This window comes from Apiotrichum porosum (assembly GCF_003942205.1).
Source record: "Apiotrichum porosum strain DSM 27194 chromosome Unknown scaffold_15, whole genome shotgun sequence".
In the NCBI taxonomy this organism is placed as follows: domain Eukaryota; kingdom Fungi; phylum Basidiomycota; class Tremellomycetes; order Trichosporonales; family Trichosporonaceae; genus Apiotrichum; species Apiotrichum porosum.
Genome location: NW_021167122.1, coordinates 298,231 through 321,662, shown reverse-complemented (window position 1 = coordinate 321,662; position 23,432 = coordinate 298,231). Strand labels below are relative to the sequence as shown.

General features: G+C 59.5%; 8 protein-coding genes across 8 annotated transcripts; 4 read left to right on the top strand and 4 right to left on the bottom strand.

Moving 5' to 3' along the window:
* Positions 1-481: 481 nt before the first annotated feature.
* EHS24_003191 (uncharacterized protein) lies at positions 482-2,071 on the top strand (the record flags this gene model as incomplete). Its single annotated transcript, XM_028618890.1, has 1 exon — positions 482-2,071. The coding sequence occupies one exon, from the start codon at positions 482-484 to the stop codon at positions 2,069-2,071; it is 1,590 nt and encodes a 529-aa protein (XP_028472778.1).
* A 575-nt stretch (positions 2,072-2,646) lies between these two features.
* On the bottom strand, positions 2,647-3,949 carry EHS24_003190 (uncharacterized protein; the record flags this gene model as incomplete). The annotated part of the gene is made up of 6 exons (XM_028618889.1): positions 2,647-3,179; positions 3,274-3,357; positions 3,427-3,486; positions 3,551-3,686; positions 3,742-3,799; positions 3,861-3,949. 6 exons carry the CDS (start codon positions 3,947-3,949, stop codon positions 2,647-2,649), a joined length of 960 nt encoding a protein of 319 aa, XP_028472777.1.
* Positions 3,950-6,978: 3,029 nt separating this feature from the next.
* EHS24_003189 (uncharacterized protein) lies at positions 6,979-7,689 on the bottom strand (the record flags this gene model as incomplete). Its single annotated transcript, XM_028618888.1, has 1 exon — positions 6,979-7,689. One exon carries the CDS (start codon positions 7,687-7,689, stop codon positions 6,979-6,981), a length of 711 nt encoding a protein of 236 aa, XP_028472776.1.
* A 499-nt stretch (positions 7,690-8,188) lies between these two features.
* EHS24_003188 (uncharacterized protein) lies at positions 8,189-9,856 on the top strand (the record flags this gene model as incomplete). The annotated part of the gene is made up of 10 exons (XM_028618887.1): positions 8,189-8,210; positions 8,268-8,602; positions 8,640-8,666; positions 8,726-8,760; positions 8,835-8,901; positions 8,943-9,167; positions 9,217-9,288; positions 9,326-9,543; positions 9,594-9,651; positions 9,695-9,856. 10 exons carry the CDS (start codon positions 8,189-8,191, stop codon positions 9,854-9,856), a joined length of 1,221 nt encoding a protein of 406 aa, XP_028472775.1.
* Positions 9,857-10,531: 675 nt separating this feature from the next.
* On the top strand, positions 10,532-11,561 carry EHS24_003187 (uncharacterized protein; the record flags this gene model as incomplete). The annotated part of the gene is made up of 3 exons (XM_028618886.1): positions 10,532-10,748; positions 10,813-11,426; positions 11,469-11,561. 3 exons carry the CDS (start codon positions 10,532-10,534, stop codon positions 11,559-11,561), a joined length of 924 nt encoding a protein of 307 aa, XP_028472774.1.
* A 460-nt stretch (positions 11,562-12,021) lies between these two features.
* EHS24_003186 (uncharacterized protein) lies at positions 12,022-13,137 on the top strand (the record flags this gene model as incomplete). The annotated part of the gene is made up of 4 exons (XM_028618885.1): positions 12,022-12,110; positions 12,503-12,573; positions 12,617-12,894; positions 12,952-13,137. The coding sequence occupies 4 exons, from the start codon at positions 12,022-12,024 to the stop codon at positions 13,135-13,137; spliced, it is 624 nt and encodes a 207-aa protein (XP_028472773.1).
* Positions 13,138-17,225: 4,088 nt separating this feature from the next.
* Positions 17,226-19,675, bottom strand: EHS24_003185 (uncharacterized protein; the record flags this gene model as incomplete). Its single annotated transcript, XM_028618884.1, has 6 exons — positions 17,226-18,044; positions 18,105-18,241; positions 18,335-18,503; positions 18,555-18,674; positions 18,842-18,974; positions 19,110-19,675. The coding sequence occupies 6 exons, from the start codon at positions 19,673-19,675 to the stop codon at positions 17,226-17,228; spliced, it is 1,944 nt and encodes a 647-aa protein (XP_028472772.1).
* Positions 19,676-21,315: 1,640 nt separating this feature from the next.
* On the bottom strand, positions 21,316-23,312 carry TRM82 (tRNA (guanine-N(7)-)-methyltransferase non-catalytic subunit trm82; the record flags this gene model as incomplete). The annotated part of the gene is made up of 4 exons (XM_028618883.1): positions 21,316-21,744; positions 21,816-22,404; positions 22,667-22,906; positions 22,966-23,312. The coding sequence occupies 4 exons, from the start codon at positions 23,310-23,312 to the stop codon at positions 21,316-21,318; spliced, it is 1,605 nt and encodes a 534-aa protein (XP_028472771.1).
* Positions 23,313-23,432: the final 120 nt, after the last annotated feature.

Genomic DNA, 23,432 nt, shown 5'->3' with positions numbered 1-23,432 from the left:
ACCATCCCCCATGACACAGGCTCTACATAACAACACATACTCTTGGGAGGTGGCTGTGGAACTTGGGAGCAACCCAGCGGCCCAGCGCCTTTTACGCCTTTGTTGCCACCGCCACCTTTCACGATCTGCAGACACGGACAAAGGATCCGAGTCAGTGAGAACGTGAGAACGTGAGTATGCGAGTACACAAGAGGGACGTACTGGTAGGCGGTCGCGACTGGTTTTCTCTGCCTCATGCATTTGTGCTCTTACTATCCTCACAGCCGGCGTTCGGTGGTATGACCATGGCTCAGTCTCTCGGTAACTTCGGTGCATTCCAAAGTGTGGGGTGCGGACATTTACCGATCGAATTCATTAGGATTTGAAAACTAATACTGTCGGAGATTGGTTCAAATGTCCGCAAAATCCATCTCCACTTGTGTTTTCGTTTCCTTTTGCGTCCAACAATAACAACAACAGCACACTCAACGCTCCACCTACCATGCCCACGGGCGACAAACCACGGCCGGCCGAGGCATCGCGCGACACATGGGTGTGGTCGCCGACCCTCAGCGTCTACTATCACGCCAACAGCGACACGTACGCGCTTCCGGGCGCCGACGGCGCGTGGACGTACCTCACCCCGGCCGAACTTGCCGCTCGCAGCGGCGGGGCAAGTAGTTCGACGAGTGGTATCAACAATGGCCCAGTGGGTGAAGATGGAAGGGGACCAACTACTGCCACAAGAGGCTCCGAGGAGAAGGAGGATGGGGAGCTCGAGGACGATGTGGGATGGGGAGGGCTCATGGAGCCCGAGCAGCTCGAGCGGGTCATGAACGCCAAGGACAAAGACAAGAAGGCTCAACAGCAAGCGTACCATGGTGGCGACGACCGCCATTTGGCATATGGAGGCAAGAGAGACGACACCACACGCCAGAGCGAGGCCGACCGCTACGGCGACCGAGACAGGGACAAGCACCCAGCGTACGCCGCCGGGGACAGCGTCTCGAGAGCCTGGACGGCACCGGCTTCCGCAACCTCGACCCCGACACCGTACGACGACGAGTCCTGCCCTCCTCCAGACGCCTCGGCCCACCTTGTCCGTCTCGTCGTCAAGCGCTCCAAGGACCTCGAGCCCGGCGGCGTGGCCGTGTTCGACGCGCGTCAAGGCGGGATCCAGATCGGCCGCGACCGGTGTGAACGCGGCGCACCGGCCCGCCTCCGTGTCCGCGAGATGGAGGTCAGCAAGACGCACGCGCTCGTCTACTGGGGCCACGGTGGAGATGAGGACGGCGAGGACGAAGGGTGGTTTATCGTTGACCTGGGCTCGACGCTGGGCACGTACGTTGCGCACCGTGGGCAGCCGGACGCGACCCGCCTGAGCGAGGCCAAATGTGCGTCCAAGCCGTACCCGCTCAGCCACCTCTCGCGCGTGACTGTCGGCACCACGACGGTGGTTGTGCACGTCCACGCTGACTGGCCATGCGGCGAGTGTCAGCTCAGCGGCAATGTCCAGATCTCGCTCGACGACGGGACGGCGGCGGGCAAGCCCACGACGACGGAGCCTGAGAGCGAACCCGTGCAGGCTGGACGGCTGGGACTCGACGCAGGCCGTACGCGCGGCGACCGCCAGTTCAAGCGCAAGCTCGAGATGGCTGCGCTCCGCGACACCTTGTTGGGCGAGGACACTGGCCGGCCATCCGCAAGGGGCCCCAATGCATACATGGATCGCTCGGCCCAACGGCGTAAACTGCACCCCGCGTCGCCTCCCCGCCAGCGCGACAATGGCTACGGTGCGCGCGCGGCTGATCGGCACAACACCTCGACGTCGGCGTCGTCCTCGCCGGCCCCGCCCGCCGGCCCGTCCTCCGTCTCGCGCGCCCTGCTCGCTAAGCAAGGGTGGACGCCCGGACAGGGTCTGGGGCGGGATGGCGGGGGCCGCGCCGAGGCCATTGTGCCCGTCGTCCGCTTCGAGCGCGCCGGCCTCGGTGCCCGTGGCCAGGTCGCCGACGTGCCCGCCAACAGCGAGGGGGAGGGGGACTGGCGCTCACGCGGCAGGCAGAGGAGGTGGGACGAGGTCGGGCGGAGCTAGGAGAATGTATATGTTGTATAGGTTATAGGTATGGCACATGATGGCCCAGACCATGGACGGGGTAATCCAACTCCCCCGCATCCGACCCTGCTCGGCGCCCCGCTGCTGCGCTCGGCCTGCATCTCCGAGAGACACCGACATGAGCGGTGACCGAGGAAACCAGGCGACCACCGACCACCGTGCGCCAGCGGACATTGACGAACGGCTCCTCCGCCATAGGGCCAACGACGGACCACTCGGCGCCAGCGCGTTGTAAACGAGCAGAGGCCATTGCACTTACTTTTGCTCTCGGAAAAATCAAAGCCTTTTTCAATCAGATAACGAGACCAAACAGTAAAGAATGCTCGCTTGGTCCATGATGTACAACATTGCATGCTGGGTATGCTGCTACTATGTTCTGTTTCCCGTTCGGCATGCGGAGCTCCCTCTGAGCAACGGCTTTTGGTGTGCTAAGACTGCGGCGGCGCCTCGCACTACAACTGCTGTAGAGCGGGAGGAGGGGGGGCCACTCTTGGATTACGACTGCTGCTTCTCGTTGTTTGACTGCAAATGACAGGACAAAGTCGAGTCATCGCTTAAGCCTCGTAGTCGTCCTTCTCGAGGGGAGCAGCCTTGGCGGCGTCGATCCAGCCCTTGACGCGCTCGTACACGGCGAAGACGATGGCCTGGCCGGGGGCGACACGGAGGACACGGGGCGTGATACCCTTGTAGAAGGCCGAGACACCCTCGTTCTTAAACATGTCGCCGGCGACCTTGGTGAAGCGCGACAGAGCAGTCTCGCCGGGAACCTTGGTGGCCTTCTGGATACGGGTCTTGATGGTGTCGATGGGGGCGTTCGAGAAGGGACCCATGGCACCCGAGACGAGACCGAGGACCATGGTCTGGTACGAAGGAAGACCAGAGTCGGCGTACTGGGGCTGGAACTCGGTGGCCCACTTCTTAAAGTACTGGTAGGCGGTAAAGTTGACACCCTGGTTGGTAGCCTGACGGAGAGCGGTAAGAGCGACACCACGGTAAAGGGTCGAGAAACCCTCCTCGCGGACGATGGTGTAGAGAGCGTGGGCGGCGTTGCGGTAACGGGGGACGGCGTCGGGGTCGGCGAGCGAGTCTGGAGACGGAGGTCAGCCACACATTCGTTGTCCTTGGTCTCCCACCACGAGCACGGGGTTTCCCCACGCTCCTCGTGGTAGCTATAAACTCACGCTGCTGGGCTTGCAGACGGATCTTGACAACCTCCATGGGGTTCACAACAGCGACGGCCTCAGTGGCACCGGCACCAAGACCAGCTGTGGGACAGTTAGCACATGATATAGATGCGGCAGGGCTGGCTGGGCAGCCGCCTCAAGGTAACGTACCAAGGAAGATGTTTCCGGGCGAGAGCTTTCCGTCCTTGTCGGCGAGCCACGACTTGTAGGCTGGAGGGATTGTCAGTTGTGCTGTTCCACGATCTGTCTTGCCACTTCACTTCCTGCTACTCACTCTCAAATGAGGCAAAACGGATGGCCATCTTGGGCACGATACCGGTAGCCACGGCACCGAGACCCTTGTACAGGCCGAGGAAGGTCTCGCGAGCGACAATCTGCTTGCCGGTAGCGAAGAAACCAAGGGGCTTCATCTGTGGCGGTTGTCAGTCACTGGAAACATTACTGTTGTCGCTAGTAGATACGCACGCCCTTCCTGTTCGACCTCGAGAGCTGCATGCGGACCTTGATGGTGTCAAGGGGGTGGCTGTTGGCTGTTAGCTGCTGTTCCTTTCTTGTGCCCGCTGTTTCTGCCACGCCACACTCACCAACAGAGGGCCTCGGCGAGACCGGCAGTACCACCTGCGATCAGGTGGGTGCTAAGAGGCACCTTTTGCTTCTGGCCAGATCCGGACATTGTGGACGAGTTCTAGGAGGTTGGTGGTAAGGTGGGCGATGGGGAGTAGGGGGGAGGTGCGAGAAGCGCGACGGGGCGATGCGAAAGGGTGTGGAGACTGATGTGCCGGAGGTGGGGGCGGGGCAGCTGATGCAAAACGAGAAGAGTGGTGAGTGAGTGCTAGAGGAGGGGGAAGAGTGCAAGCCAGCGTGGTGTTGGGGGTGGTAATAAAGGCAGCTGCTGGGATGTGTTCGGTCGGGCTTTTTTCCAGAGCGAGCGAGTGGGCGGGTGGGATGCGGGGCGCATTGGAGTAACCAGCTCGTCGTCGGTGCCGTTGTGCTCCGCCGTCATTGCAGCTGCTGGGTGTCATCTGCTGGGTGAGAGGCCGTCGCATAGCCGGTCGTCCGGAGGGAGCATTGCCGGGCCCTTTGCACTGTACAATAACTCCGCCTCGCTGGGTGCGTTCGGTCGGCTCTAGTCGGGTTTGGCACCTGGCAAAAAAGTCTTTGCAGGCATCATTGTCCTCTCCCCCTAACCAACCTCTCGCTCATACGCGCACAAACGGGCAACGCGCTCTCTCTCCCCCACTGCACCCCCCCCACTAAAGCCCCAAGGTGCCCCAAGCCTGATTGGCGTGCAGTGCGTCGTGCACCCAGCCCGACCGACGGAGGCGCGGAGCACCCGGAGCACCGGAGACTCCTCTGGTCCCACTCGCCCCGCCCATCTGCCTGTCTGTTGCACCTGTAGACTGCTCTCTGACACGCTCAGCGGGCCTTAGATGTCCGCTGCATGTAGAGTGCGGGGGCGCGGGGGGGCCATAAGCGCCGAATACCTGGCGAGAGAGCATCCAGTAGACGGCAGCGAGGAAACCCACCACATTGCGTCGCACGCGGGTAATTACAGGCACAGTCGGGTCGGTGTTGCTGAGGTGATAAATACAACCCCTCTCTCGCGGCCATTAGACAATGGACCTTTTCCCCGCCATTGGGACACGACCCAAGGTTTCAAAAGTCCAGAGGCTCCACAGGCCACAGAGTCTCCTCAGCTCCTTCGGCCTCTCTCGAGTGAAAGAGCCAAGACAAAGCGTCAGTTACCGGTCACCTCGCCTACTCCGGCCCACTGGTTTCCCGGTTAAGCTCACAGCGCGCTGCCTGTAGTATAGTCCCCACGTACCCACGTCGCACGAGCAACCACACAGGTCCTGTACACGGCCGGCGACGATGACTGCCATGAACGCGTTCCAGGAATGCAAAGATGCAAAGAACGAGTCATCGGCCGCCCTCACCCCCTTTGCAAGCAGTTAAAGCCGTAAAGAGCCAACAGCCACGGCCCGCAGCCTCCATTCTTTCTCTTGCATCCTTTGCCCTGCTGCTTGCACGTTGTACGCAATCCACCACCACGGCCACGGGCAACGGGCAACGGGTCAAGAGCTAAACACTCTGTTCAGGCGGAGCGGCAACTTCGTTCCCGTCGTTCCGCGAAATGTCAGACGCTGTTTTTGATTTTTTGGGCGTTTTGGCGGTGTTCTTCCGTCGTTGGCCCCGCGGGCACCGCGCAAGCCCGGATCAACAAAGCAGCGACGGACAAAGGCGTCAGTGCAGTACCAGAGTGAGCGGTCGTGTTGTCTATTCGGAAGGATCGGAAGTTGGCAGCGGGCGGGTGTCACAGCCTAGCTAGCACGCCAACTAAGCACACGCCGGGTGCGCGCGCCGGTGCGCCGGGCCGGGCCCAGATACCTGAAGCATGCCTCCCCCGCGATCAGGTCTCGTCTCCCCCACACACACCCTGTGTTATTCTGGTATCAACCGAGATGAGAGGAGAGCGGGAATCTCGGCCAGTGTTGGGCCACCAGGCCACCAGATTAGAGCAAAAATGTTGGATAAAGCTCGGATCGCCGTACGTTTGTTTTACTTTCCGCCGCCGAGCAATCAGTCAGTCGCGTGAACAGGCTGGCGGCATACGCGTCGCTTGCACTATGCAGGTCGATGGCCGTCAAGCTTACGAGTGCATATGGTTTGTGAGAGAGCACTTGGTGGTGCAGTAAGGAAGTGAGCAGGCACGCAAATGGCCTGCAGATAACGCGCCGCGGCGCAGATATCAGTTGTGAAGACCCGACGTGCCACGCATGAAAAGGTTACACGGTACACGGTACACGGTACACGGTACACGGAGAGAGCAGGTCAGCGAGAGCACAGGGGCGATAGAGGGTCACGTCAAACATTAGGCTGAGCAGTTCGACCACTTGGCCGCTTGGTCGGCTGAGGGGTGTGGCGGTGGTGGTGTTTTTTGTTTGGTTCCGCGCCATCGTCGCTACCAGTCCAGTCAGGCCAGTCAACTCTCCTGTATCTGTCGCGGCGGTCAGCACATGCCGTGTGCTGACACCTACAGAGTGCAGAAAGGCGTCAGCCTTGGATGGAGCTGTGATCCAGTAATCCAGTGACGCTATGCAGACCGCGCTGCATGTCGGACGGACTCGCGATTGAGGTTCCTCGCTGGAGCATTGCTGTACGGTTCCAGCTTGAAGGGGGGCTGGTAGCGGTAGCTTCCCAGACGAACGATTACTGGGGAGCGCTAGTGGACTGTGACGTCCCCGCGGAGTTGCTGGTGTCTGTGATGGTGACAGGTTGGTGGAGCTATGGGTGTGTGGATGCATGGAGATTGCGAGTTGTGACGAGGAGGGTTGGAAGCTGGGTTTAGCTCGCAATTGTAAAAGGTATCTCTGTCTTGCCCCAGATCCCCAGATTTGATCCTAATCCACATGGCCACATGCATGTACCCTGCGCATACTGTACACAGTACCTATAAACTGCCCTGTTTCCTCTACTATCTACATCGTCCTGCCATGCATGCGTCTTCGAGTGCTCTGCGACGGCGTAATCATCCAGCCTGGCACTGGCCATGTGCCATGCTCGTCTATCTTGGGGGCAAGGGCTTCGGTCAGCTCCGGTTCCCAAGGTGTATAGCTCACTCTACTGAAGCTCATCCTTATGAGCAGAAAGTCGGAAATCTTGGCCACGAGGGCAGCGGCGCAGAGGTAGGTGCACGGGTGCTCAGCGGCGGTCGTATCCACCCTGCGACCAACGGGGAGGGGCATGGTAGCCTGGAGTGCCATCGTGACGCGTCACGGCATCCAGCGCATCAAAGCCAAAGTGCTGGCGATGGAGTACAGCGGGATTCTGGTCGAGAGGCATGACGCGCTGCTCGATGGCCATGGTGCGCTGCTCGAGCCTCGTGCAACGGTCCTCGACAAGGCGGGCGTTGTACTCGACAAGCTGGACGTTGCGCTCGACAAGCTGGGTGTTACGCTCCGTGAGCTGGGTGTTACGCTCCGTGAGCTGGGTGTTGCGCTCAGTGAGGCGGGCGATCTGGGCGTTCGTGGAGGCGGTTTGACTGTCGATGTGGCGCAAGATGTCCAGCATTTCCTTCTGGCCGTTCCAAAGGTCGATCGCGTCTTCCTTGACACCCTTGAGGTCGTGCTTGACGCGTTTGACGTCGCACTTGACGTCTTCCATGTCGTCCTTGATGATATCGACGTCATTGCAAAGCCCGTTGGTGTCTTCCTTGGCGTCCTTGACATCGTTCTCGATGCGCTTGACGTGGACCTTGATGTCGTCCACGACGTCCTTAATGCCATTGCCGTCGTTCATTTCCTCGATGTCGATGTGTGGTCGGCGAGGAGGAAGGCCGAGAATGGCACGACGAGCAGTGTTTTCTGCGTGCGCTTGGTGGGCCGGGCGCTCGAGCTCCTCAAGGCTTGGCATTGTCAGATGCTGAGGATGGATGGGTGGGGTGTTGTGCATGGAGTGTAGGGTGATGTTGAGATACGAGTGTTTGCGTGACAACCACGCTGCACACTATAAAACGGCGGAGGGCAGGCGACGGCGCGACGGCAGCAGTTAGGCGCGTGTTTGGCACAGAAGCGTGCACACATTTGCGCCCTTCCCCCGGTTTGATTCACGGCGTTAGTCGAGCTGAGTCAACCTTCCCTCTTCACAACACTCTCTACTTCGCGTAGTCAGAAGCTGGGAGACAGGCAACGGCAGCCCGCTCTGGCGTCTGCGCTGTGTCTGCGTTGGGTGACGAGGACGCCCAGGAGGCCGAGTCTGAAACAGGCTGTTGGCTGGCATTGGGGGAAAACTGAAGACAAGTTAGGGCACGTAGTAGCAGGTTATCAGAGGATCACTGTTTATTTTGCGCCCTTGTCCGCACTTCCAAAAACACACTTCACCGCCCGGCCCAACTCAACAATGGTCAGCCATCATGCCCCCCAAAGCCACTGCTAGTGAGTGCGTTCAGGTGGCACCTGTACGGAGTGCTGACATGGGTCCGCTACACGCAGGAGCATCAGAACGAGAGGAAGCACGCAGAAAAAAAGAAGCCGCGGACAAAGACAAGCTGGCTTGGCGGGCTATTGTGGTCGCACCACCCGGAACCCCGCACGAACCCCCGCCGACCCCGCCAGCCCTCCAACTCCGCCTCGAACGCTGCTTCGCTACCGCAGAGCCCCTCGACACCGAGGGCAAGATGTTCTTGCAGAGTTTGGCAACAAGCGCGGCACCCTGTGGTCACAGCCACATACACCACCCACATCCACGACCCGAGGCGGAAACTCTGGACTGGTTCACGCCCGCCGCGGCTTGGCAACGGTTAGCCGAAGATGTTGGTGGCCCTATCGTGAGTCATTGCTAACTGCGGACGCTAACCATTGCAGAAGGGCAGTCGCATGGTGGAGTGGTTGGTGCGTTTGCCAGACTGGCGAGAGGGAATGACTTGCCAGACTGAGGGATTCCGGATCAGTCTCACTTGGTTGAAAAGGTTGGGATTTTGCGTTGGTGAGTCAAAGCACAGTCCTGTTGAAGAATGTAGTCGCACAGCGCCAGCGCTGTGCGCCTACATTCTTCAACAGTTCTTCGCAGACGCTACGCAGCAAGCAGATGGCCTGCGACGCCGACCTGAAAACATTCCCCGGCAACGTGATTCCAGTCCTGCGTGTATGAGCGCCTGTTGACCTCAGTTCATCGACGAGATTGTTTTGGGCCTGGATGGTGCTCGACGCTCGTGGTTCTTTATCAAGTCCCAGAGCTCGACCTACGTCGCGGCCAGCGCCGGCATTTGCTTGACGTACAGCTTTGGTGCCAACGCGCCACAGTTTCCAATCGCTCGTGGGCCCGAGCCTGAGCCCATCCCCCAGTGTTCTGGAGCGTCGTTCCAGGGGACAGGCGTGGGCTACTTGCTGGTGGTAGAAAAAGAAGTAAATGAGACAGAGAGATAGCAGCACTGACGGACAGAGCCTGATGACCGACCTGGTGGAGATGGGGTTGCTCGAGGAGAAGAGCATCGGCAAGGGCGTGGTCATTTCGGTGATTCTAAACTTCCGGTCTGATCGGCTGACGGCAGTTGGGTGGTTTCGCGGGCACCAGGGGCCTCGACTTCGTGGCCGACATGTCACGTAGCTTCCCGGACGCACCCGTGATGGCCCTGGGCGACGCAAACGTCCATGGCCTCAACATCATGGTCAGCGTCAAGTACGGTAGCCGCACTGCGCCCTATCGGGCTGATGGAGCTGCCACCCCGCGCTTGATCCGGCTGGGCATTTTCCTGAGAGATCTGTTCAGGTGAGCGCATAGAGTCCCGTCGTCATTCTGATGTGTTTCTGACCCTGCAGTTACTTCGACATGAGCCCAGCTCACTGTGCGAGTCTGGACACGGGTGACATCAACACGGTGCGTGTAGCACAATGCTTGTGACCTTTCACTAACCGGACAGGCCACGGCGTTGGGCTTGGACCAGCGCCTGGAAGCATCATGGGCGGCGGATGCGCGCATGTTCAGAGGCCTGAAGGGCAAGTGCGACACGGAGAATGTGGCGGGCGGACGACAGGCGGTGTACAGGTATACCATCCAGAAGATGGTCAATGTGATGAATTAGCTACATGTTCCCACAGTTGCGGGTGAGACTTTTGCTCATCCAACTGACTGCTGCTCGCCACCTTCAACGACGTTGAGCTTTGAAGTATGTGCATAAACACCGGGCCAAAACAGGGAGGTGTGGAGGCTATTGACGAGGACGGAATCAAATGGCACCACCTGCAGCCAGGCATGTGGTCGGTCTCGCAGAGCGGTTACTGCGTGCGAGGAGTATTCTCAACCTTCTCAACGGAGACTCAGTGATCAGTGACCTAGTAACTGGATGTTCGCTTCTTGGTGCTTTCCGACAATGAGAGTGTCCCGGGAAAAGACTTCCGGCTGAGGGAGGAAGCAATTCTTCAATAGTCAGCCCAGGCATTAACAAAAAAAACATTACCAAAAAGAAACAAATTTTAAAAAGGGAAAAACGCGTACTTTTAGAGGAACTGTACACGGAGAGAGGAAGACGTAGTATAAGGGAGCTTCGGCCTATCCTTTTATACCTGAGCGCATGAGTGTATTGAGTATGGAGAAGTCCAGTCATGGACATGCATTGGATCGTGATCTGTGGGATCTGGGATTTCGCCGCCGTTTTTAGCCGGGTGGCGCGGAACCAAACAAGGAGGCATGAAACACCGTCAACCTGACGTTTGGTTTACACGGACTTCCTTCCAACCCACCTCTTCACCTCTTCACCATGGAATCCCAAGACGTTATCCAATACCTCAGGGATCATCCTGAAATTGAAGACGACCCCTGGTTCTGGGCGGGGTTCAATGGGCTTGACCCAGCCGACCTCGGCGTCAGCGACATCAGCTCGTGGAGTGCGGCCTCGTCCCTGCGTTGGATCAACGAGGGCAAGCCTCTTGAGAGCGCCAAGGTCGCCAACACCGAGAAGGAGAACATGGAATCTGGTAAGAGTCTTGTAGGAAGCAGGTGTTGGCGAATGGGATGCGCTGACCACAAATCTCTGCACAGCCGTCCTCCAAGAGAAGCTGAAGGAGTCAAGGAGGGTCGAAATGGTCGCCCTCGAGCAATTGCGCAAGGTCAAGGAGCAGCTTCATGAGACCGAGAAGCAACTGCACGCCACCAAGGGACAACTGCGTGAGACCAAGGCCCGCCTCAAGTACTACACCGACCTCCGGACTAGGCAACCGGGATTCGCATATGAGCGCGCGTACGAACAACGCGACCGTCGCGGCCGGCGATCCGAGGACCGCGGCGACTCTCATGACCGTCTCGACTACAGCGCTGACCACTCCCGCTCTGCCTACAACTTCCGCGAGTGCTCGTCTGGCCGCCATACCTACCGCGAACGCTCTACAAGCCCCCGTAACTACCGCCGGAACTGTTCCGAGCGCTCTCCAAGCCCTCGTAACTACTACCGTAGCTATCGTGAGGACTCCCGTGAGCGTCTCGACGACCGCGCGGACCACTGCCGCTCGGACTGCGACTGTCGTGAGTGCTCGTTGGACCACCGTGACGATCGCGAGCGCTCTCCAAGCCCCTGGGACTACCGCCGTCACCATCGTGAGATCTCCCGCAATTCTCTCGGCTACCGCAATGGCACCGACCAGCGCTACGTCGACCTCGTAAGTTGCGCATTTTGGTAACTTCCGCTAACACGTGCTCAGCCTGAAGGACGCCGTGCTCCACGCCCTCGAACCCCTTCTCCACGTTCTCCGGCCCTCAGCGCTACCACCATTGGCGACGATCCACATCGCTGAGATGATGGACCTGTGATACCACTTGGACGGCCCGACTCCAACAAATGCCCCCCCCTCCCCCCCGGTTGTGAAAATTGCTGGTTTCTGAGCACCTGTAAATGTAAAGTTTATAACCACATACATGAGAGGAAGGACGGAAACGCTTGTACCCATGTCTCCACCTCCCAAGTAATGTCGAACATTACATAGAATTAACCTCCCCCACTTTGCTAAGACAACCTCGGCCAGCCTGAAAGGCTTTACACGGGTTCTCTGATGACCCTCAGACGGCCTTTCCGGTGCGTGCGCTGTCAAACAGGTCTCGAGCACCTCGCCCACCGACTGTGCGCCTCAACTCGAGGAGGACGTGGAGGACGATATCGATTGTCCCATCGTACCGCTGTCCATACTGTATTTCACTCCCTCAATGGCCCACTGAGTCTGCTGGAACTATCACCCCCGGCATTTACAGACTACTGCAATGACCATCCAAGTACACCATGGTCCAAGTGGCGCCTTGGAGTGCCCCGATGGTTCAGAGGCTCTTTGTCTTGATAGACTGGCGCACTCGTGAGTCGTGAGGGGTCGTCGTTGGCGGTTTGGCCCGTCGTCCCTGTGTGTCTATGTATGTACATATCCTCGCTGGCTTCCCTCGGCAACCGAGGGAAGGTCTGTGTCGTTTCTATCAGCAGAGAAGGCTCGGTGCTTCCTATGGCGCGCGGCCCCCTCGGAGTGATGGCTAGCTGTGCGCTGTCTTCCCGATCACTCTTCTTCTCGTCGCTCTTCCTCCTATCATCTCTCGACTTCCCATATCCATGAATACCTCCCATCTCCATATTCAGACCTCCTCCCCTCATTCCTCCACACGTGGGTACGGACCCCAGCCACTCATATATTTGGTGACCGTTGATAGCACTACTGGTCTCCCCCCGGGAAGCATCAGTACACCTAGTCTCCAACAGCCATCAACCACCCTCACCCGCGCCATCAAACGCGCTTGCCATCCCTTCTCTACAAATTCTCAGGTTATCGAGTAAGTTGACGGTGGGTGAAATGGCATCTAATTAACCCACCAGTGCTCCCTGGCGGAGCTCCTGGGGCGGCTATGCCTACCCGCGCCGAGATCCTCGCTGCTCTTGCGAGTTTGCAGGCGCAGCAGCAGGCCGCTGCCGGGCCAAACCACGTCAGCGTCATCCTATCACCGGCTGAGTTGGAGCGCTATGGCCACCAGGCAGCCCGAATGTTCCGCCGTCGCCGTGAACTCGTTGCAGTGGATGCTGCTCGCGCCCAAGCGATGGGGTACGACCCGGTCCCGGACCTCATCGGAACCGATATGTTAAGTGCAACACGACACGTACGTTACTGATTGAGCCTACCAATGGCTGTCATCTGACTATTATTGACGGCACAGGCCTCTGCCCTTGAGCAGTACGGTGCTGAAGGCTGCCTGAGGCGCTGGCCACCGTGCGAAGAGTGCATTGAAAATGGGTGCAACGCCTGCTACTCGGACCTCTCGTCCACCAGCAAGAAGTGCTGTGGCTGCCGCTGCCGCCGGGGTCATCACGTCTGCTCGCTTTCCCGCCCCGCCCAGCACTAAAGATGGCCAATGTTTCCGGTGTGTGACTTTGGGTGATTTTAACTGATCGACTCAGCCCGAGAATGCGCCAGAGCGCGCACGGCCAGTCCAGTGGTGTGCAAGTACATATAAACACCTTCTGTTTATAGTGACCCAGTGTACCTAAGGCCCGAACAAGAAGATCCGCTGTGTACACGTTGAAAGCAAATGTTGGTTGTGTGAGCGCTTATGACCCTATGAGAGATATGTATGAGCCGTTTATTCATGTGACCAAACAGACGTTGGTTCACCGACGGTCGTTCTTGCTCGGTGGATCACTGGCTATGTAAACACTTGTGCTGCATGAGAGATACTGCAGGGTGCTAATAGGTTGGCGGTGGTCATTGGAGGAGTCGGCCTCGTTGGCCGTTGCCTACCCCCAATGCCTAGCGGCCACAAGTCAAGTGTAAACATAGAGGAACCGTCAGACAGACACGTGATTTTCCATTTTCCATCCATTTTCCATTCTTTTTTCTTTCTTAGCTTACGCACACATTGTCCCTCACGGGCTTCCAGGTTGCACCCACGCTGGAAGACTCCTTGGTGTCGTCTCAGGACTGGCAGAGTGTATTTATCACGTCACAGGGAGGGGGCGGCTTGGAACAAAACAGCCACGGCACGAACCGAATTGTCTCGGCTGCGGGACCTGCTGTGCCAGAGGAAACCGTCTCTTGCTCAACAACTTGCTCCTGGCTGATGCCCCCCTTCCTCCTCCCCTGGATCCACTAAATGGGGCTGAAACCTGTCACACCGTCTTGTGCTTCTCTTGCATTTGAGGTATTGAATGGGCTGTGTAACATGGAACGCAGTCCTTGTATTCACACACAGCATTTAGCTGCGGGTGACACTTTTGCATTCCGCGAGAACATTTATCGCACCTCTCCAGGCGACACTTCAACATTGACCTCCTGCCTTTCACGTGTGGCGCAGGTAGCTGCTAGCTCCTGCGCGAAACCCTGTTGTGCACGTCCGCATGGTAATGGGTCATTCATGCGGCGACCACTTCCCACGATTCGCGCAAATCTGACAGGTGAAGCGGAGAGCGACCGTCTGGACAATGCAATGTCAGCACAACTGCAGGTAGAACCGCCCACCTGGATATTAAGCGAACAAGCTCTCAGGATAAACCTATCAGACCCAAAGCTTCGCACGTCGTCTGTCGATCTGTTACGTAGCTAGTTCCCACATGCCACAATAGGTGAATGTTCAGGTAGATCGTCCTGATCGAGAAGCCAATCTGTCGAATATGTGGCACGGCAACCATCTGCGACACCACCTTTACGTCACGGTTCTCCAAAACAATCCTCGGGTCAAATCTCGTCTGGCAAGTACGTCTTTGTCCTGCTTTGTGCCACGTTTGTGCTAGCGCGATTTTCTGTATCGGCTGAGCTCTACATCATCCAGCGATCATACAAGGCTGTTGGATCGATTTTAAACATGTTTTGCGGGGGTGTCAGGCCATACCTTTTAAACAGACGGAACGGAACATCGCAAGATGTTGTGCAAAACGAAAGGAAGCGCGCAGGTCCGGGGCAACCATCCTGGCACGCTCTGGGGCGCGAGTCGTGACCCGCCTGGAGACGAGCGTCGCAAGCGGATCTGAAAAGCAGACCCAAGATCTCCAGCATATCCCCGCGAGTGAGCATTGGCCAGGATGTGGAAGCACAACGCCCCAGCCAGCTCCAGCAGCACCGACGCCGTCGCTCGGCGGGGGCCTCAGTGGGCACAACCCTGGAAACAAACCTCCACGAGAAACGACCATCGGGGCACTGAGCACACTTTCGGACCTCGGCTCATCCATCCTCACGCGTGCGCCACATCTCTTCACCCTCTCAGCCCCACGAACGCCAACCGGGACCGCAGGCGCCACAGCCACGTCCCCGATCTTGCGGTTGCTTCTCGCTCGGATCTGGGAGGAGCTTACACCCGGGCGCTTGCTGACAGGCTAGGCAGCTGGCCAGCTGGACACGCTGCACAGGTGCATCTGGGCTTGGAGAGGTTGGATCTTTTAGATTCCTCGTGCACACGCCCACACCCTCTGCCTTCTGTCTGTCCCTGCTCCCTCCCGTGTCTGTGGTTCCTCTCGTTCCTAGTCATGCCGACACGAACGTCAATAACCACCAAGCTAGGTGTGAGTGGGGCGGAATAGAGTACATGACTGCAGCATGTGAGTATGTAATGGACGTGAAATGCCATCAGAGACAGGGACCGTCGGACAGAAAAACCCGTGGAGGCTTACCCATTACGCCGGAAGGTCGTCCTGGTCAGCCCAGGATAATGCGTCCGATGGCACGCGAAACACACTATCCCGCCTTACTACGGCTTCAATGTGGGACCACCCGTTCTCTATATGTTTTTCGGTGGAAACACACTACACAGCGTCCCACTGCTTTAACAACGGGCCACACCCCTTCTCTACGTGTTTTTCGTCCGTCCTGGCTGTGGCCGTGGAAACACACTACACACCGTCCCTACTGCTTCAACAACGGGCCACCCCCATCTCTATGTGTTTTTCGTGCACGATCGCCGGTTGTGGCATGGCGGTCACTTGGCCAGGATGCATTCCATTGGCCATTGGGTCACCGCCGCCTACATCACAATCAACCATGCTGCTGAAGTTGTGCATAACGACAGCCTAGTTGCATTGCCAGACGTGGAGGCTGGTGCTGTCGCTCCAGGCGGGCGTTCTCCTCGTCGGTGTGACGGATGTACTCCTGGAGTTGCCGGTCGATACACCCCGGTGGGGGGTGGATCTGGGGGGTCGGGTAGGTGATGAGGACATGACGGCTGGCAATGTTCGAGGATGCGGCGAAGGTAGTGAGTTAAGCAAGAAGCAACAACGTTGACAAGGTTGGAGACAACCGGTGTGCATGGAAGCAGCGTTACCGGTCTCGGTCGTGCGCGTTTGCTTCTTGCTTCTACTGTATCTCGCACAGAGCAGCTTACACCTTCTGGACAGAACAAGCTGGTCAGGCTGCGTGCATCAGGCTCATGGGCTGTAAGACGTCTTCAGACGGGCATCCGCCTCGTGCAGGTGCCATCTAGGCCAAGCTTGGCTCTCTTATCTCGTCGTCTCCATTTCTATTCCCGATGTGAATCGGCGACCCAGGACTGGCACTTGGTCCGCGAGCCGAAGAAACCAGCCTGCATCGGATCCTGTGCCCCCAGCGCCAGCGCCGGTGTCCCGCGGGCCGTCGGGGCATGGTCCGCTGCACCGCTGTGCATGGCGAACGAGGAAGTGTGCGTCCACCGCGCCACCCGGGGTCTGAGAGGGACTCCGGAATGTCGGTGCGCCTGGACCACTGCGCTGGATCTCGCTATAGATACTGCGCGCGCAGCCGGGCTCCAGACAGAGTGGATGTGCATTCCTAGATTCCTGCGTCCTCTTGTTTCCCCTCCCCTGTGGGCCCCTGCCCACCTGTATCTCAAAACCCTCGCAAGTCCCTCGCGTGCACACACGGCACGCAGGACCCTTTCTTCACTGCTATTCCTGAACTGGTCCGATTTCTGGGGTGCCTTGCTCCTGTACTCCTGTGTTGCAACCTTTGTGACGGGGTTTGGCTCCTGGGTGCACTGGGCATGATGCATGAAAATAAAGAAAACCAGAAAGGGAACCAGTGTCACTAATATTGTCTTTGGGGGGTCGCAAACAATTGTCGATTGGAGAGATGAGAGAGTGTGGGCGAAACCAGGGGCGTACATATGTTCGATACGAGCAAAAAAGGGTATCCGGGTAAAAGTCAACAACAATGAGAGGGAGGAGGGTGGAACAAAAAAAACCTGTCGCGGCCGAAATGGAGAAAGAAGTGTCTGGTAGCAAGTGTTTTTGAGCCGCGCGCAATACGAGACGCGTTCTGTAGATTGAAACGAAGATTGCAAGAGCCCTTGAGCAAGGAGCAGAGTGCCGCGGGGGGTGTTTTCGATCCGCGGATATCCGGGGTAAATCTAGGGGATGCCGGAACCCAACAACCGCTTTCCGACGTCTCAGCACGCGTTTGTTTGTGAGGGGGCGGTTCACGTGCACACCCCAACAAACAACAAACGTACGTGTGCCCCCACAGCCACACAGCTTACGCCTCGCGGACAGCACGTCGGACGCGCGCGGTAAAGTCGCTTACGCGTTTGGTGGGCAGGGTGCGACGGCGGAGGAGACCCGTGGCGGGAGGGGGTTTGGGCGAGTTTGTGCGCGCGTCGGCGGGTTGCAGGACTGTACGCGATCGGTTGAGACCGCCACGGCCATTGTTTGGGGTCGGCAGCGGGGACGGTGAGGCCGAGGCTGGACGGGCTGATGCCGGGCGCTTGTTCTCGTACGCGACGTAGCCACCGGACGGTGCGTCCTCGTCCGAATCGGAGGGATCCATGACGTCGATGACGGGCACGGCGCCTTGGGATGGCAGGTTTGGGAGTGATGGACGGCCACGCTTGGCCGAGCGGGGCGGCCGTGGTGGGGCCAGGAGCGCAGGCACAAAGAAGCTGGCATCGGCCGTCTCCATGGTTGCCGTCTTGGAAGGTGTCAGAGCCGACGTCCTTGGGCTCATGGGTTGGTCGCTCTTCTCCACAATGTAATAACCTCCGGCGGGAGCGTCGTCGTCCGAGTCTGAAGGGACCATGTAGTCGGTGTCTGCTCGGACAGGCTGTGGCCGCGACAGTGGGGAGATGGCACCCGCGTTGTCTACACTGTCCGCGCCTGGCGACGGCGTCGGCTGCAAGTCTGGCTGGCCGTCTTCCGGGATGACCTCGGGAATGGCCAGGGCCGTGGGGGACGGCAAGGGCGGAGACGAGGACAACACGGGGCTGGCTGTTTCGGGCACGGCGAGCAACGTTTCTGTTTGCAGGGGAGGAGCTGACCCCTCGTGGGAGTTGGACGCTCTGCGTGCGGACGACATGGACTGCGAAATCGGTATCAGCGACAGAGGCACGCGCCGGGGGCAATGGGCCGAGAACCTTACCATGGACATGGCCACAACAAACTGGTGCTGGTGGCTGATGAGAAACTCGACAACGTCCTTGGAGAGCGCACTCTCCTTGGGCCGCATGTCATGACCCGGGTGAGAAAGAATGCCTGGCTGGAATATCACTGCCAGATCTAGAGGGTGGTGGTCAGTGCTGAACGCGATGTGGGGTGACGCCACGGCGCGCTGGCAGAAGAAAGCCACAGGATTCAAGCCTTGAAACTTACTAGGGGCAGTCATGAGATTGCGGTCCGAGTCCTTCTCGACGATGCCCAGCAGGTCGAGGACGTAGAGCAAGAGGTACTGGTTCTCCTTTGGCATCTTGCGGATCAAGCGCTTGTACTCGCGGATCATCATCTCGGTTGTCAAGTCCACCGAGGTCTGGACATTACGGAACTGTGTTTTGTGTTAGCGAAGAGGCTGGTACGGCTTGTGGCGTGCACACACGTGGTTGTAGAAGGCCACAGGGATGACCGGCTCGGGCATCTGGGTGAGGTACCGACGGAAGATGGTGGCGACGTCGTGTGGTGAGAAGTTTGTGGCGTCCCATTCGATGTCCGCGCCAAACTGTGGAACATGAGCGCCGTCCCGCGCACGACCCGCACACGCCTCGTCGTGGCTAGAGCCTGAACCCGGGGCCTAGAGGCATGGAGAGGCCACAGGCCTAGAAACGCCAGCAACGCCAACCAGTCACCAGGCGGCGATGAATGGCCACAAAAGCAACTGCTACTCACGGTGGGGCCTTCGTCAAAGATGGCTTGGAGGTCCCGCATGCGCTTAGCTGAGCCCGACACGCGGAAGATGCCTTCAATGTCGGTCTTGTCCTTGAGGTATGCGCCGCATTTTGCCACCACGATGGGCACTTCACTGCGGGGGGTGGGTTAGCGCGCGGCTCGAACCTGGGGACAGCCGATATACCCCGGACCCCTTGGCCACTGGCAATGTTGGCCAGGACGGAGGAGCGAGGCTGGTGTGTGTGTGTGTGGAGAAGAAAGGACTTACCCCCAAACAAACAGCGATCCGTCCGGTGCGCTTGTCGAGATCTGCATAGAAGCGTAGCTGAGCATCTTGTTCAGAGGGACCCCAAACACAGTGCGGGTCGTCATTGTGCGCGGGGCGGGGCGGAACGACTGCTGTGCGGGCGGCCGTTGGCCAGTGGAGAACGCCTTCCACCATGTCTTGAGGCCCTGCATGTTCCGCTCGCGCTCTGACAGCTCGCGTTCACGAGAGGTTTCCGACTGTCCGCTAGCACGACGGAGGCTTCCACGGCGGGCAGCTGCTGTTGCGGGGGGGTTGAGCTGGTCGCTTGGGTCACGGGGTTCGCGCCCGCGGGCACGATCGCGCATGCTCCGGAGACGACGGAGTCCAGATGGGCCGGCGTTCGCGTTGGCGGCGTCGCTGCTCGAGCCGGATCCGCGGCGGTCTGGGTCTGCGACAGTCGCAGTTGGTGGGGGGGTCACGATGGTGGTCACTGGTGGTGCACCTGCGTCGCCGGGTGCGTAGGTGTCGGCTGATGGGTACGGTATGCGTCCGCGTGCTGGTGCTGGTGGTGGACGAGTCGATACCATTGCGATGGTTGAGGGGGTGTGAGGGGGCAGGTGTGGGTGGGTGGGTGTGGAGACGCGGGCCAGGACGTATCAAACGTGCAGGCTGTGCTGGGAAGAGAGGATAGCGGTGGTGGTGGGTGGTGGGTGGGTGGGTGGAAATGAATCTGGTGGCAAGAGGCAAGACCGTGTAAATAAGGGGATGACGGGGTGATTGTAAATGCCTGGACGATGTCTGGCTCCTTCTTTTGATCAAAAACCCGGGAAACCAGTGTGCCGAGAGGGCCGACGAGGGGTTCGCTGATCGACACGCGCCAGAAACGGGGGGGCGCGAACCCGGTCCGTCGGTGCTGCTGCGGTGGCCGGTGGTGCGTCGAGTCGATGTGCTGGCAGCGGCGGCGGCGGGGGCGGCGGCGGCGACCAGGGCTGGCACAGGGGAGACCAAGGGGTGGGTGGTCCGGAGCCCGGTGGCGGTGGCGCGGGGCAGGGAGAGGGGGGGGAGAGGGAGAGAGGGAGGCCGAGATCGATCTGGACCACTGCAAACGGGGCGAGATGGAAGTGGATGGAAGTGGGCAGAGAGAGAAATGTGGTGTGTATGCAAGAGTGTGTGTGACTGTTGAAAGAGGAGGAGTGGTGATGGAAAAGAGAGAGGGAGGGACGGCGGCGGCGGGCGGAGCAGAGAGATTCAAAGACGCGTCGTCGTCGTGGCCACTGGCGCTGGCGTGGACGAGAACAGAGCCATAGCTGGGCAAAGAGCTGCGCGGTGGAGCCGACAGATGACGGGCCTCTCTGGCCTCTCTGGGAATGCACTACGATGGCCCAGTCTCTCGTCCATACCAGCGGCCAGAGCACAGGCACTGCAGCAGAGCATTCGCGCGCACGCACGCAGAGGAACCACGTTATGCATTTAGAAAGATGCTGCTTGCTTGCTGGCTGCTTGGGGGGACTGAACAACGTCTCTCAATCCACATCTGCATAACCCCCCTTAGCCCGAACCCTATGCTAGACATTGCGCGCGAGACGGCAGGAATATGTCGGGGGCTAGCCTCAGGACCCAAAACCCGACGCACTTTTAACAATCACGCTTGTCATGGTCCAGACACAACCCGATGTGAGCCAGAGACACAGGAGAGACAGAGACAGGAGAGCCACAGCCAGGACGTCAGGAGACAGCCAGGACGTCAGGACATCAGGAGAGCTAAGACTGATTCCAGAGACACACGCTCCATCGCTCTGCTCCATTTCGAGACATTGTGTGGTCCAGAACATTTCGGTGGATTGGTGGATGGACCCACATGAACTGTGCTGCGTACTCTCCCTGGCTGTTCCCCCGCTCCCCGCACCGCCATTCACTCCGCCCCCCGCCCGCGCCGTCGGCACAGCTTAACACCACCGCCCACCCTCTCCCCGCCGACTACGGCTCATGCACAGCGCACAGCCCGCGCGCAGGTCGTGCAGGTGACCCACTCGAGCGTCACCCGTTCTTCGCCCACTTCGCAGCATTTGTTGCCCCCCCCACCCCAGCCAACGTCCAACAACCAACAGGCAAAAGAAGACAATGAAATCAAATCTAAGTAACTGTAATCTGCCTGCCTGCCTGCCCCGCCCTTGGGAAGCATGGTGTATAGCTTGTCGCAGCAGTGTGTGCTCAGCGCGCTCAGCGGTTACGCTGTCACGTTGGCGGCCACGTCCTCACCACCCGCGGCGTGTGTGGGCGCCTCCAGATCCACAGGCGCGGAACCCTCGTCGGGCTCGCCCTCTGCATCCGCGTCATCGCCGCCGACAGCCGCGCCCTTGCGTCCTCGCCTCTTCTTCTTCTTGGGCAGCAGGTCCTGCACGTCCTCGCCACGCGCCTTGAGACGGCCCAGCTGGCGCGAGTTGAGCGTTTCCAGCTCGGCCTTGCCCTCGGGCGTGTTCACAGCGGGGCCAGCAAGCTCCTCGTCCTCCTCAAACCCGGGCCAGCGCGGGAACAGCGACAGGTTGGGGAACAGTGCCAGCTGCGAGAGCGTGGTGGGCGTAGCGTCCAGCGAAGGGTCCGAGAGCGCAGCGCGGAGGGATGCAACGAGCGAAGACGACGCGGTATTGTCAGACATCTGAGTAGCGCGTTAGCATATGAGCATTGCGGGTGGCGGTCTGGAGTCACCACTCTTCGCCGATCACATACCTTGCCGTCGGCCGCAACGTCGACGAGCACGACGCTCGACGTGGCCCGTGCCGCATCGATTTCAGTCGCAGTCTTGGCGACGCCAAACGACGTGTCGAGGGTGACCAGCAGCTGGCTCGGCTGGCTGGGGACGGTAGTGAAGCCCAGCACGGGGTATGGGAGAGCCAGAGTCTCAACGACGGGGTTCTCAGCGTCAACCACAATAGAGTGCAGCGCGGCGCATCCCTCGGAGAAGAAGACTCCCACAGCTGTGTTGTCGCCAACGGTCACGGAGCCAATCTGCTCAACACACACACCCTGGCCGAGCGGGTACACTGATCCCTCGACGGCCACGTAGAAGCCCTCGTTGGTGGGGTCGTCGCTGGGAGCGATGCCGGCCAGCGCACTCGAACCGACGACCTTGCGGTGCTTGTTCTTGACGCGGCGCGCGGGAGGGCGCACGCGGCGGTGGGGGAGGACAGCGGGCCAAATCTCCACGCGGCGGAGGAGCGAACCCGAGGTCCAGTCCCAGACCTGCAGAGTCGACTCGCCACCGGCAGACAGCAGCACGTTGGGGCGCGAGGCCGGGACGTGGATAGCGGACACGAAGCTGCGGTATGGTTAGTGTCGGAATGACTGCCAGTCTGCCATTCCCGTCACGGCTCGGTGACACAGAGTCTCGACCACGGGGAGACGAGGGCATTCCTTCGTTTCCTTCGGCAAGGCGCAGCCAAAGGATCTAGCAAGAGCAAGAGCACGAGCAAGAGCACGAGCACTGCCGCGCGCCTATAGGCTCTGCAACCTCTCTGGCTTGTTTGCGGACATTGCCCGATGTGGCACCCGCATCACCTTCCCTCCACTTTTCCACTCACCCCTCGCTGCCAAAGAGGTACCTCTCAATGACATAGGCCTTGGGGAACCTGCTGACGCGGATGTGCTCGTCGCGGTCGGCAGTGATAATGTGCTTGCCGTCGGGCGTGAGGACGTGCTGCGAGACAACCGAGACGTGGCCCAGGAGCAGGTCGGCGTCCGGGTTGAGCGACGGGTCGGCAGCGAGGAGGAAGCCCTTGGGGCGCTTCTCGGCGTCGACGTCGCGCGGGTCCAGGGGATAGCTAGAGAGAGGGGTGTCAGCGCCAACTCTGTGTTGTCTCTTGCGTCCCCCTCGACTCACAGGTACACATCGGCGACCTTGTCAGTGACGACAATCTGGTTGTCGGCCGTAAAGTCGATCGAGGCAACCTTCTTAGCTGTCTGGCGGGTAGACCTGACGGAGAGCTTGCCGTCCTCAATGTTCCACACAGTCAGGTGCTTGTCGTCGCCGGCAGACACGGCCAGCTTGCCGTCGGCGCTGAGGGCGACCTTGCGCACGAGGCCAGCGGGGACAGTGGTGTTGGGCGTGGTGGACGACGAGACGTTGTCGCCGGCGGCAAAGTGGAGGGAAGTGCCGGATGCGACCAGGAGCGCGCCCGAAGACGACGCAACGGCCGTTGCCGGGAGAGGGAGGGTGGGGGGTGCCATGGCTAGAGAGAGGGTGTGTATGGTTCAAGAGACAGGCCGTGTCTCCGTTTGTTGGTGGAAAGGGAGCGTCCTCGACGTCAACTTTTGGATTCAATAGCGGCGGGCCGAAATCAAAATGAC